At 40.1% G+C, this 14,010-nt stretch overlaps 1 protein-coding gene across 3 annotated transcripts in view; it reads right to left on the reverse strand.

The window, feature by feature from the left end:
• The window catches only part of SERPINI1 (serpin family I member 1), an 85,542-nt gene that overhangs the window by 26,990 nt on the left and 44,542 nt on the right, over positions 1-14,010 (reverse strand). For all 3 annotated transcript variants that reach the window (XM_008983513.5, XM_002759410.6, XM_008983514.5), the window contains exons 2-3: positions 1,627-1,894; positions 418-648 (exon numbers count right to left, since the gene is read on the reverse strand). In XM_008983513.5, coding sequence (XP_008981761.2) covers positions 418-648; positions 1,627-1,876 — 481 coding nt within the window. In that variant the 5' untranslated portion in view covers positions 1,877-1,894. The remainder of the gene's footprint in view (positions 1-417; positions 649-1,626; positions 1,895-14,010) is intronic.

The raw sequence follows: 14,010 nt of genomic DNA on the forward strand, positions 1-14,010 counted from the left end.
TCAAAAGCCAGCAAACATCGATAAACTCTGATTTTTAACTCTTTCTTACTCTATTTTAATCACAATGTTAAGAGCCAACTGGCATTCTATCCAGTAACTAATTTATTAAATAGGACAAGCAAAACTCCATAAAGTGGTTAGGATTACAGGGGAAACCTATCAGTCAGAGAGTTCAGACTGCAGATTATCACTCCCAAATTCTATACATGCCAAAAGATTTAACTTAGTTCTCAAATGTTCATTCATAACAATGTTTCTCAAATAGACCCCCATAATCTATACAAAATAATTATTAGATACCCAACCAAATGGTCTCTAACATTCAAAATGCAAAAGAAGCAAGGGGGCAAATACTTTCGGAAGTTAAAGACAGTTAAAACTAAGCTATTAGAGGAAGAAAGGAACCAGGTGACGTACTATTTGTATTATTCTCCACCCACTTATTGATGTGGTTGGCCACAGCTACATTTTGACTGAAGTCCACATGATTTACTTCTGCATTAAAATATTTTTTCATCATTTGCAAAAACTCCTCATTGACATGAAATCCATTTTGCACAAAGAGGGAATTGGCAATTTTCATCACATACTGGCTCTCTTTAGCTGTTGCCATGTTAGAAAACTCCTTTAAGAGAGAAAATTCTTCACCTGCAAGATGAGAAAGGACAAGTATATTTGCAGAACAAACTGGTAAAAGGTCAAGGAAAGTGGAGGAACATTAAAATACAGCAAGGGAGGTTAACGGAACAGGCACCCAGGGGAAAAGTGCCAGGCTTTCCCCCCACATATGGTCCAATACTTATACTATTTCTAGATGTTCAAATTATCTTTTTGCAAGTTAATATCATGGACTGATATTATTTTTTTATTTTGTTGTTATTTTGGTACAATCTATAGAGATTGTTTCAATTGCTTTATTTCAAATTACTAGGTTATTTTGATTAGACTTCTTTTACCTTATTAGAAAAAAGGATCTAGTTAAAAAATCAAGATCATCCTTTTTACTCAGTATACCTTTTAATTTTAAAACTAGAAAAGCCATTAGAAATTATTTTAATTTTTGAATGAGCAAATTCACATGTATATTAAAGCATTTAAATAGAAATCAAACATTATGTCAAAGTGATTACAAAATACCATTTGGCTAGAAATGTCCCCCAATACACAGAATTGCTATAATAAGATAGCACCTCAAAAAAATTCTTGGATGCTATTTAAACAAGGAAGATACAGTTGATTTTAAGCAAAACTTTCTGATATTCTTAGTGAACCACGCTGCCTTTCTGTGTAGCACTCATCACATTTGTAATTTTTCATTTATTTGTGTGATATGTTCCTTTCCCTCTAGACTGAAAACTCCAGAATAATGTTTGCTTTTTAAAATTACAATGAATTGAGGTAAATCATAATAATTTTTAGAAGACGTAATTTCTTTAGATTCACTCAGCCAGAAATGCAGCCAGGAATTAACACATTTCTTGGGCTTCCTAATCCTTCTAGCCATACAATTTCCATGAGACTATCATTTACCCTATGTAAATATTGCTGCGTCTGGAATAAGAAGACAACATAACTAGTCAAAGTCACATTCAAAAGTCTTGAGAAATCAAACCTGATCACACTTACCATTTTTCAGGCTGTCATAGCCCATTGAGTGGCGGATTTCTTTCTGGGTAGACCCTTGGGCCCCAAGTTCCATCATTCCCATTGCAAGAGCAATACTCAATGGAGAGAAGAGAATGTTTTCATCTTCACCAGTGGCTCTAAGACGATTATACATATTCACTGACAAGTCAGCAATGGCTTCATCAGGGAGAGTGGCCCCTACAGCCATACTTTGCAGCAACAGCAGAGAGAAGAGTCCAAGGAAAGCCATATTGTAATAGTTACAATCCTATAAAACAATCATTTACATATTAATTATTAGTTATCTCTGTAAGAAAAGTCTCATGGAAGGATATGTTGGAAGGTGCTATTTTAAAAACTCCATTAACAGTCAAATGAATAAATAATACTGCTAAGTTCTGAGGATTCTCCCAGGAACATGATAGCCATGGTCCCTACCTTCACGGGATTAAGAGTATATATAGTTACTTATACAACAAGTAATTACGAGTCATGTTTGGTGAAGCTAGTTTATCAGTTTTTCACAGCCTCGCCAAATATAGTTTGTTCATGGCTTTGAATGGACTTACTCTAGCTTCCACCAAACGACGTAGGTCTAGGACAACTACAATGAAAACCAAAAGGTATTTACAGGGCTTAAGATGAACTAGCACAGTTAAGCATTTGAAAATTTCACTTTACCCATTTATATAAGAAATGCACATTGCAGCTGGGTTACCAACTGGTGAGCAGAGATCAGACGTTTACCTTCCTCAAATCCCAGTTTATTCATTTCAGGCGGCGGAGCCCACAGGAAGTGGTAACCCAGAGAAGGAGCAGACGCAGCACATCCTTGTGTGATTGTTCCTCACATATTGGTTCCTATGAGGCGGCTGCTCTCCCAGTGACAATCTTTGGGCAGGGAGGAGCCCCCTACCAAAGTTGAGAATGAAGCTGAATTCTTGCTACAACACAGTGCATTTATATTCAGGCTTATGTTACCATTTCAGCAAACACCAAACAAACTGGCATTTCTATTTAAATTAATATTTCTAATTATCAGGCTCATCAGGTTCTTGAACCAAATTGAAGGGCATCAGGACCACAGTTTCTTTTGAAGAAAAAAAGCACCATCAGTGCCCAGAATCTCTGAATAATATCGCTGCTCCTTGGAATGCCAGTATTTCAGAAGCCCTGTCTTTCCACAAACAGCCTGACTTAAACACACTAGGGACAGGATTTCCAATTTCCTTTGTATTCTCCAATTTTGTCACTGCAGACATTTGGAAAGCTAAACTGTTTCTTCACACAATTAAGTAACTTGCTGTTTCTTGATCACTTAAAAACATTACTAAAACAACATGTAAAGTAATATTGAGCAAATACATTTGGAAAATCGTATTTTAGTTACGGGTGGGCATTAATAGTCTACATTACTCAATTAACAGAGTACCTACACATTTAACTGAAGAGTAGAGTGATTCCAACAGGCTTATGAATCAGAAGATCCTAATCAGTCCTGAAACATTTATTTGTAACTCCAATTTCAGAGAACTCCCTACTGACTTTGTAAGTCCTTCACATTTTAGTGGTAGGAGCATCAGGTTTTTTTGTCTGAAAAGTTCCAAAGTCCTCTGCCCTCACCCCTTCACCTTCCTGCATTTGTATTCAAGTAAATAAATAGCTATTGCTTATTTAGGAAGGTAAGTCTCACCTCTTTGTAAATATGGACTCTTACCACCTCCACTGCTAATGGGATGACTGCTAATGGGGGACAGAGTACACTGCTGCAGGGCAGGCTCTGTCACTCATGCAGCATTGGGATAAAGCCAGGTGCCAAGAGCACAGCAGCCCTGCCAGTCCACTGATTTCAGCCACCTTTGGGAGGCTGCCACTGCTCTGGCATTTTTACTTCCTTTGGTACTCCAGAGAACTCCAGGAAAAGGCAGAGGCTTTACCTGTGGTGAGGCATGCGATCGGTTTAAACAAACCTACCGTACTGCAAGTTGTATAAAAGTATAGCACGATGACTTACAATACACAATACTTGATAATAAATGACTGTGTTACTGGATTATGTATTTACTATACCATACTTCTTATCATTAAGATAAAAAAGTTAACTATTAAACAGCCTCAGGCAGCTCCTTCAGGAGGTATTCCAGAAGAAGGCATTGTTCTCAAAGGAGATGACAGCTCCGTGGTTATTGCCCCTGAAAACCATCTAGTGGGATAAGATATAGAGGTAGAAGGCAGTGGTGATACTGATTATCCTGATCATGTGTAGGCCTGGGCAAATGTATGTATTTGTGTCTTAGCTTTTAAAAAGTTTAAAAAGTAAAACATAAAGTAGAAAATTAGAAAAAAGCTTATAGAATAAGGATATAAAGAAAATGCTTTTGTACAGCTGTACGATGTGTCTGTGCTTTAAGCTAAGTGTCGTTACACACTCACACACTCACTGAATGCAGCTTGCATGGGTTGAAGTTCCTTGGGTAAGTGAGTAAGTGAGAGATAAGTGAAGGTGATGCCTAGGACATTTCTGTACACTAGTGGAGCTGGACTCAGTGGCAATACAAAACACTCAAAAAGATTTTAAACATTTAAAAGTTTATAAAGTAAAAAAGTTACAGTGAGTGAATATTAATTTATTACTGAATAAAGAAGAAAAATATTTTTAATAAATTTAGTATAGCCAAAGTGTACAGTGTTTAAAAATTCTACGCCCTCAGTAATGTCCTAGGCATCATATTCACTGGTCACTCACGCACTGATTTACCCAGAGAACTTCTACCTGTGCAAGCTCATTCATGGTAAGTGTCCTTTACAGACAGCCCCATCATATCTTATCTTCTCCAAGACTGTTTTTTTTAGATGAGTTTCACTTTTGTCGCCCAGGCTGGAGTGCAATGACACAACCTTGGCTCATGGCAACTTACACCTCCTGGGTTCAAGAGATTCTCCTGCCTCAGCCTCCTGAGTAGCTGGGATTATAGGTGTGTGCCAACATGCCCAGCTAATTTTTGTATTTTTAATAGAGAAGGGGTTTCATCATGTTGGCCAGGCTGGTCTCAAGCTCCTGACCTCAAGCGATCCACCCGCCTTGGCCTCCCAAAGTGCTGGGATTAGAGGTGTGAGCCACCATGCCTGGCCTGTCTTCTCCAAGTCTTATATCTTATACCACTTATCCAAGGACTGGAAAGGCAGGTTATACTGCATTTTTACTGTTCCTTTTCTATGTTTAGATATACAAATACCATTGTGTTACAATTGCCTACCATATTAAGTACAATAACATGCTGTACAAGTTTGTAGTCCAGGACCTACATAATACCATGTAACACAGGTGTGTAGTACACTATGCAATCTAGGCTTGTATAAGTATACTCAGTGATGTTGCCACAAGAATGAAATTGCCTAATGACTCATTTGTTCAATATATTCCTGTCATTATGTAATGAATAAGTGTATAAGACCAAGCAATTAAATTTACTGTATGATAGTTGTATCTGTCAGTCAATAACACAACTATTTGGAAACCATTGCATTTATCACAAATATCACATTTTAGGAGAAAAAAATTATATTCACATAAATCAAAATTCAACCTATTGCTAATAAGCATTCCAGAAAACAAGACAAAATCTATGTTCACAGGCATTTTTTGTTTACAAATGAATGTACCATGAGATGATAATAGCTAACATTTGTTGAATATTTACTTGTAACAACTATCTTATTTTTATTTATTTATTTATTTATTTTTGAGATGGAGTTTTGCTCTCGTTATCCAGGCTGGAGTGCAATGGCGCGATCTCGGCTCACGGCAGCCTCCGCCTCCTGGGTTCAGGCAATTCTCCTGCCTCAGCCTCCTGAGTAGCTGGGATTACAGGCATGCACCACCCTGCCCAGCTAATTTTTTGTATTTTCAGTAGAGACGGGGTTTCACCATGTTGACCTGGATGGTCTTGATCTTTTGACCTCGTCATCCACCCGCCTCAGCCTCCCAAAGTGTTGGGATTACAGGCTTGAGCCACCGCACCTGGCCCACACTATCTTATTTAAACATTTGCAATCACCTTATAAGTAGAGTCACTTATTGTCTCTATTTTATAAATGGAAATGCAGGCTTACAGAGGTTAGGAACTTGTCCAATGTCATACAGGAAGTGCTAGAGCCAGGATTAGACCAAGCCATGTTTATAGGGCTTTACCTACTAAACTAACCTGGCTTTCCAGTCCTTGGATAAGTGGGACAAGGTACAAAACTTGGAGAACAAAGACTTGGATGTAAGTCCCAAGTGTGCTATCATGCTGTTTGATGCTCAGCAAGTCACATGACTTATCTCAGCCCTAGCATCCTCATTAATGAAATAAATCTACTAATCCCCCCTCTGCAAAATGATTAAGGAAATAAGAGAGTGTGCAAGGCACTAATTTTAAGCAACAAGTTATTCTAACAGAGGACATTATGAAAAAATGTTTCCTAGGTATCTTTATTTTTTAAGTTAAACAACAGGCTATCGAGGTAAAATCAGTATTTTATCATTGATATGGTTTGGCTATGTACCCACCCAAAATCTCATCTTGAATTGTATTCCCTGTAATCACCAATCCAGTCAAGAGTGGGACTGGGTGGAGGTAATTGGATCATGAGGGCAGGTTCCCCGATGCTCTTCTGGTAATAGTGAGTTTCACAAAATCTGATGGTTATATAAGCCCCTGTGATTTCTCCTGCTTGCACTTTCTCTGTCCTGCTGCCCTGTGAAGAAGGTGCCTGCCTCTCCTTTGCCTTTGACCATGATTGTAAGTTTCCTGAGGCCTCCCCAGCAATGCAGAACTGAGTCAATTTAACCTCTTTCCTTCATGAATTATCCAGTCTCGGGTGTTTCTTCACAGCGGTGTGAGAACAGACAAACACAATCATCTCTGTTGCCCATCTAATGGGGCACCATTAGCCATTCATTCAGTCAAGATTGACAGAGGTTCCATGAAGATATCAAAATTTATAAGGACAGGCTCTTGTCCTCAAGGAACTCACATCATTTTGCAAGAGTTTACAATTAGTATTACAGTGGCTCTTTAAGAAAATAGATCTTTTTAAGAATGAGGAGAAGAATAAATCATCCCTTCAGGAAAATACATGCACATGGATAACAGAAAATTATATCCACTGGTTTGAATATTCACTGACCTCAGGTAAAGAACCTCTGGTTAACAGCACATGGTCAGACAGAGAAAAAGCAGTGTTAGATCGACTTGCAGCTCTGCAGGCTTTTCTTACTAGGGAAAATGAGACGTCAAAACCACGATGCATATTTGGGCTTCTAAACTCCTGGAAAGAGCTCCCATTATGTTTGTGGGAGAGGGCTCTGCCAGGGCAGTGGGCAGCAGGCCACTGACGACACATTCTGCCAAGAAATTTGGACCACATGGCTGTGAAATGTGGGAGCAGGTCATGTCAGGGAACTCTTTCAGCAAGTTGAAAGAACTCTGCTCTGGAAACACACGTGTCTATCCATAGTTAAGTGATCTTTGTTCCTCTTGAAGCAAAATTACTTCTGCTAGCCTGCTCTAGCCTCTCTGCTGCTGGTTGCTGGCTTCTTCCTACACCTCTGCTGCCTCTAACTACTCCTGAGTATTGGGTGGTTATTTTTAGTTTCTAGGTTTTTGGCTGGGTGGGGCATTTTTTACAAGAAGATTTAGTTCCCTTACTTGTTTTGATGAATATTTTCTAAAGTAGTATACACATATGCACTTATATACAACTTACTTTACCACTGGTAACAGAGGAAAAATGCAAGAAGTAAGGGTAGCTTATTCATAAACTACTTCTACCTTTTCTACTACCATGGCACTATCTACCACTATTCTGATTCTGCAGCCCTTTGTTTTTATGTAAAGACATTTTACAGAGTATCTAGCAAAATAATAAATCTCCAAAGTCATTATCCATGTGAAAGTAACTCATTTGAGAATGTATTGATTATTATGATTAATGGTAGGGCCCTGGCATTATGTAGACTAATGTTAATACTGTAATATTTTGATACTACCTTTTGCGATTGTTCAAAGTGGTGTACTAGTTAATATATTACATGTCTAGTCATTGCATTTTGCCAACATTGGTGACAATACCACTTTGTCAGGCTGGAAAGATGGAAACACTTTATCAAAGAGAAGAAAAAATAAAAATGAGCTACTACCTCTGGGCTCAAATTAAATTAGCCTCAAAAATTTAGAAGTGACGGCCACTTTTGCTGTTTCTCCTGACATTGTGGGCCTTTACATGTCACACTATATTAATTTAATAGATATTTATTTGGCACCTACTCTGTATAATTTATTATGTGCTCTTTCTGATTACCCTAAGATACACAAAGATGAATATCCTTCCATTTGTGCCCTCAAAAAGCTTAGGACAAGGATGATCCATGTATGAAATTACCTGTAAAAGAAGAAAGCAGTGGCATGTGATATAGGAGAGGTAGAGATAAAAATTTGGCAGGATTTCAGAGGAGGGAGGAAGTTGCTGTTTTAATTGAAGAACAAAGTGTGTATTCATGAAGAAGACAAAAATAGAACAGAACCTGGAGAAGTGCTTTGGATTTGAACATATGGAACTTGGCCTAGGTTAGTTCCAGAAAGAGAACTACACAAACCAGTAACAGGAGAGGAAAATTCTGGTGTATCTGTTGCAAAAGGGAGTCTGGCTACAGTTACAGGATCCATGAAGGAGAGTAGTAAGTAGAAAATTATGCTGGGTCACAGTACAAAGGCTGTGTTATGTTCAAGACCAAAGATTTTGGGCTTTGGTCTACAGGGATGAGGGAACTCCTGAGGTTTTGAAAACGTAGGAATAACCTGGTCATAGGATGTGTCAAGACAATTGATCTGGAGGTTCAGCATATGCTGTATTGAACAGGGCAATAACCAGCAGTTCAGAGAGTGGCTGAGAACCAGAACCACTGGTGTAGCCCTTGAGATGCACTGCAAAGAACTGCCATTGTGGCTATGGGAATGGCCATGGGATGATCAACAGGAGAGGTGCCAGGATGCAATATGGAATGAGTGTTTGACAATGAAATGAACATGAGGGGGAAAAGAGGTGGAGGGGAGTCAAACGCTTTGCTGTCGTAAGAAAAAAGGGTAGGTTTGATTGATAAGGAGTCATGTTTGAGCCTCCTTGAATTCAAAGTGCTGGCAGGCATCAACAAATAAATATCCCAGGAAAAATTACCAATGCATATCAGAAACTAAGATAAAAATGAAGCCAGAAGGAGTCATGTTTGAGCCTCCTTGAATTCAAAGTGCTGGGAAGATGGTGCTGTAGGAGCAACTCAGGATTGCAGCTCCCAGTGAAGGCGCAGAGGGTGAGTGGACACCACATTTCCAGATGGATCTTTATTGCCCACAGACCAGGAGATTCCCAGGTATAGGAGCCCCACGGGCCACCAGCATGGCTGTTTCAGCCGGCATGGCTGTTTCGGCTGGCGCTGCAGCGCAGCAGTACTCCATACAAAATACACTGGTCTGGTTGCCCTGTTAAACCGGCAATTGGAGATTTGGGAAGGCAGATTAGCACATTCGTCTGATTAAATGGGACTTAAACAGAAAGCCAGGCCAGGAGAGTCCTGGCAGCAACATTGTTTCAGCCGGTGCAGTGGGTCACTGTACAAGAAATCACACAGATCCCAGCACCCTTTCAGCAGGTGACTGGAACACCTGGGAGACAGTCAATCGTTCAACTTAAAAAAAAAAAGGGCTTTGAGGCAGGGAGCCAGGTGATCAGGTTCGGCAGGTCCCACACCCACAAAAACAAACAAAAGAGCAATTGGAAACGCTCGGGGTTGAGAGTTTCACAGCAAGCACACCTGAACCCAGGACGGTGCAGCTCAGTGGGGCAGGGGCGTCCGCCATTACCGAGGCACTCCACCTCTACGGAGGTACTCTGCCATTGCTGACATAGTCTGCCATTGCTGAGGCAACCCAACATAACAGAGAGAGTCTGCCATTACAGAGGCGGGACACCATCGCCACGGCAGATCTAACCACACCCATATAAACAGGACTACAGGGAATTACATATGGCAGCAGGGTGGAGCCCACGGCAGCATGGTGGAGCCCACAACAGCAGGGCAGAGCCCAGAGCAGCTCAGCATAGCCTCTGCAGACAGGCAGTGACTAGACTGCCTCCTTGCTAGGCAGGACAGTGCAATGGATACTCATAAATAAAGCCCTAACTCCCGGGGACAGAGCACCTGAGGAAAAAAAGGGGTTTTATGAGTTCTGCTGCAGCAGACTTAAATGTACCTGCCTAGCAGCCCTGAATGAAAAACAGAGCTCACAGCTCAGCATTTGAGCTCCTATAAAGTACAGACTGTCTCCTCAAGCAGCTCCCTGACCCCCATATATCCAAAGAGTCACCTCACAAAGGACTGATCAGACTGACATTTGGTGGGCATCATTCTGAAACAAAGATAGCAGAAGAAGAAACTGGTAGCAACCCTTACTGTTCTGCAGCTGCTACAGGTGTTCCCCAGGCAAGAAGAGCCTGAAGTGGACCTCAGCAGTCCTACAGCAAAGGGGCCAGACTGTTAGAAGGAAAACTAAGAAACAGAAATACTTCATCATCACCAATCTGGACATCCACTCAGAGACCAAATTGGAAAATCAGCAACTACTCAGACGACAGGTGGATAAATCCACAAAGATGGGAAGAAACCAGCACAAAAAGGAGGAAACGCCCAAAACCAGAACACATCGCCTCCTACACGGGACCACAACTCCTCACCAGCAAGGGAACAAAGCTGGACGGAGAATGAGTGTGATGAAATGACAGAATCAGACTTCAGAAGGTGGGTAATGAGAAACTTCCATGAGCTAAAAGAACATGTTCTAACTCAATGCAAAGAAACTAAGAACCTTGAAAAAAGATTTGAGGAAATGAAAACAAGAATAGACAACTTACCGAGGAATATGAATGAATTGATGGAGCTGAAAAACACAATACGAGAACTTCATGAAGCATGCACAAGTTTCAACAGCCGAATTGACCAAGCAGAAGAAAGGATATCAGAGATGAAAGATCAACTCAATGAAATAAAACGAGAAGGCAAGATTAGAAAAAAAAATGGCAAAAAGGAATGAACAAAGTCTCCAAAAAATGTGGGACTGTGTGAAGAGACCTAATCTATGTTTGATAGGTGTACCTGAATGTGACGAAGAGACTCAATCCAAGCTGGAAAATACTCTTCAGGATATCATCCAGGAAAATTTCCCCAACCCAGCAAGGCAGGCCAATATTCAAGTCCAGGAAATACAGAGAACACCACAAAGAGGAACTGTTACCATTCTTTCTGAAACTATTCCAAATAATCCAAAAAGAGGGAATCCTTCCCAAATCATTTTATGAGATCAACATCATCCTGATACCAAAACCCGGCAGAGACTCAACAAGAAAAGAAAACTTTAGGCCAATATCCATGATGAACATAGACGCAAAAATCTTCAATAAAATACTGGCAAGCTGATTGCAACAGCACATCAAAAAGCTTATCCACCATGATCAAGAAAGGTTCATCCCAGGGATGCAAGGCTGGTTCAACATACGCAAGTCTATAAACTTCTTGTGGTTCTGTAATTCACCACATAAACAGAACCAAAAACAAAAACCACATGATTATCTCAATTGATGCAGACAAGGCCTTTGACAAAATTCAATAGCCCTTTATGCTAAAAACCCTCAATAAAATCGGTATTGATGGAACATATCTCAAAATAATAAAAGCTATTTATGACAAACTAACAGCCAATATCATACTGAATGGGCAAAAACTGGAAGCATTCCCTTTGAAATCTGGCACTAGACAAGGATGCCCTCTCTCACCACTCCTATTCAATATAGTACTGGAAGTTCTGGCCAGAGCAATCAGGCAAGAAAAAGAAATAAAGGGTATTCAAATAGGAAAGGAGGAAGCCAAATCGTCTCTATTTGCAGACGACATGATAGTATATCTAGAAGACACCATCGTCTCAGCCCAAAAACTCCTGAAACTGATAAGCAACTTCAGCAAAGTCTCAGGATATAAAATCAATGTGCAAAAATCACAAGCATTCTTATACACCAATAACAGACTTAAAGAGAGCCAAATCAAGAACGAACTGCCATTCACAATTGCTACAAAGACAATAAAATACCTAGGAGTACAACTCACAAGGAACGTAAGGGACCTCTTCAAGGAGAACTACAAACCACTGCTCAATGAAATCAGAGATGACACAAACAGATGGAGAAACATTCCATGTTCATGGTTAGGAAGAATCACATTGTGAAAATGGCCATACTGCCCAAAGTAATTTACAGAATCAATGCTATCCCCATCAAGCTACCAATGACCTTCTTCACAGAACTGGAAAAAACCACCTTAAACTTCATATGGAACCAAAAGAGAGCCTGCATAGCCAAGACAATTCTAAGCAAAAAGAACACAGCAGAAGGCATCACATTACCGGACTTCAAACTATACTGCAAGGCTGCAATAATTAAAACAGCATGGTACTGGTACCAAAACAGAGATATAGACCAATGGAACACAACAGAGGCATCGGAGGCAACACAACATATATACAACCCTACAATCTTTGATAAACCAGACAAGAACAAGCAATGGGGAAAGGATTCCCTGTTTAATAAATGGTGTTGGGAAAGTGGCTACCCATGTTCAGAAAGCAGAAACTGGACCCCTTCCTGACACCTTACACTAAAATTAACTCCACATGCATTAAGACTTAAACATAAGACCCAGCACCATAAAAATCCTAGGAGAAAATCTAGGCAAAACCACTCAGGACATAGGTGTAGGCAAGGACTTCATGACCAAAACACCAAAAGCATTGGCAACAAAAGCCAAAATAGACAAATGGGCCCTAATCAAACTCCACAGCTTCTGCATGGCAAAAGAAACCGTCATTAGAGTGAATTGGCAACCAACAGAATGGGAAAAAATTTTGCAGTTTACCCATCTGACAAAGGGCTGATATCCAGAATTTACAAAGAACTCAAACAGATTTACAAGAAAAAAACAAACAAGCCCATTCAAAAATGGGCAAAGGATATGAACAGACACTTTACAAAAGAAGACATATATGAGGCCAACAAACATGAAAAAATGCTCATCATCACTGGTCATTAGAGAGATGCAAATCAAAACCACATTGAGATACCATCTCATGCCAGTTAGAATGGCGATCATTAAAAAATCTGGAGACAACAGATGCTGGAGAGGATGTGGAGAAATAGGAACACTTTTACACTGCTGGTGGGAGTGTAAATTAGTTCAACCATTGTGGAAGACAGTGTGGCGATTCCTCAAGGACCTAGAAATAGAAATTCCATTTGACCCAGCAATCCCATTACTGGGTATATATCCAAAGGACTATAAATCGTTCTACTATAAGGACACATGCACACAAATGTTCATTGCAGCACTGTTTACAATAGCAAAGACCTGGAACCAACCCAAATGCCCATCAATGATAGACTGGACAGGGAAAATGTGGCACATATACACCATGGAATATTATGCAGCAATCAAAAATGATGAGTTCGTGTCCTTTGTAGGGACATCTGGAGAATATCATTCTCAGCAAACTGACACAAGATCAGAAAATGAAATACCGCATGTTGCCACTCATAGGCAGGTGATGAACAATGAGAACACATGGACACAGGGAGGGGAGCACTACACACTGGGGTCTATTGGGGGGAATAGGGGAGGGACAGTTGAGGGGGAGCTGGGGAGGGATAGCAGGGGGAGAAATGCCAGATGTGGGTGAAGGGGAGGAAGGCAGCAAATCACACTGCCAGGTGTGTACCTATGCAACTATCTTGCATGTTCTGCACATGTACCCCCAAACCTAAAATGCAATAAAAAAATAAAATTAAAAAAAAAAACTAACAAAGTGCTGGCAGGCATCAAGAAATAAATATCCCAGGAAAAATTACCAATGGATATCAAAAATTAAGATAAAAATGAAGCCAGAGCTAGAATTTTACTTATTTGGGAATAATCCTAATAGATTTAATAGTTGAAGTATCTTTGTTTTGAGAGTTCACCAGTGTGCATGAGAAATGTACTACCAAGAAGAGAGAAGGGCCTGGACTAGATCCAATTTTAACAAATCTTAATAATCAACGTTGAGAGGAATCAGCTGATCTCCATAAACACAGGGAAATTGTGTCAGAGCTGTCATTTCCTGTGCATGGGCTGTAGCCTGGACAAGTATGTATTTTAGGCTATTTGTTTATCCTTGTTCCCTCAGTTGAATTGTTTCCATTGGTGCTGCCTCTCACAGTAGAGCTTTCCTTAAACTTGGATTTGCACTTGTCCTCAATAGGACTGTA

Source organism: Callithrix jacchus, chromosome 17 (genome assembly GCF_049354715.1).
Source record: "Callithrix jacchus isolate 240 chromosome 17, calJac240_pri, whole genome shotgun sequence".
Classification (NCBI taxonomy): domain Eukaryota; kingdom Metazoa; phylum Chordata; class Mammalia; order Primates; family Cebidae; genus Callithrix; species Callithrix jacchus.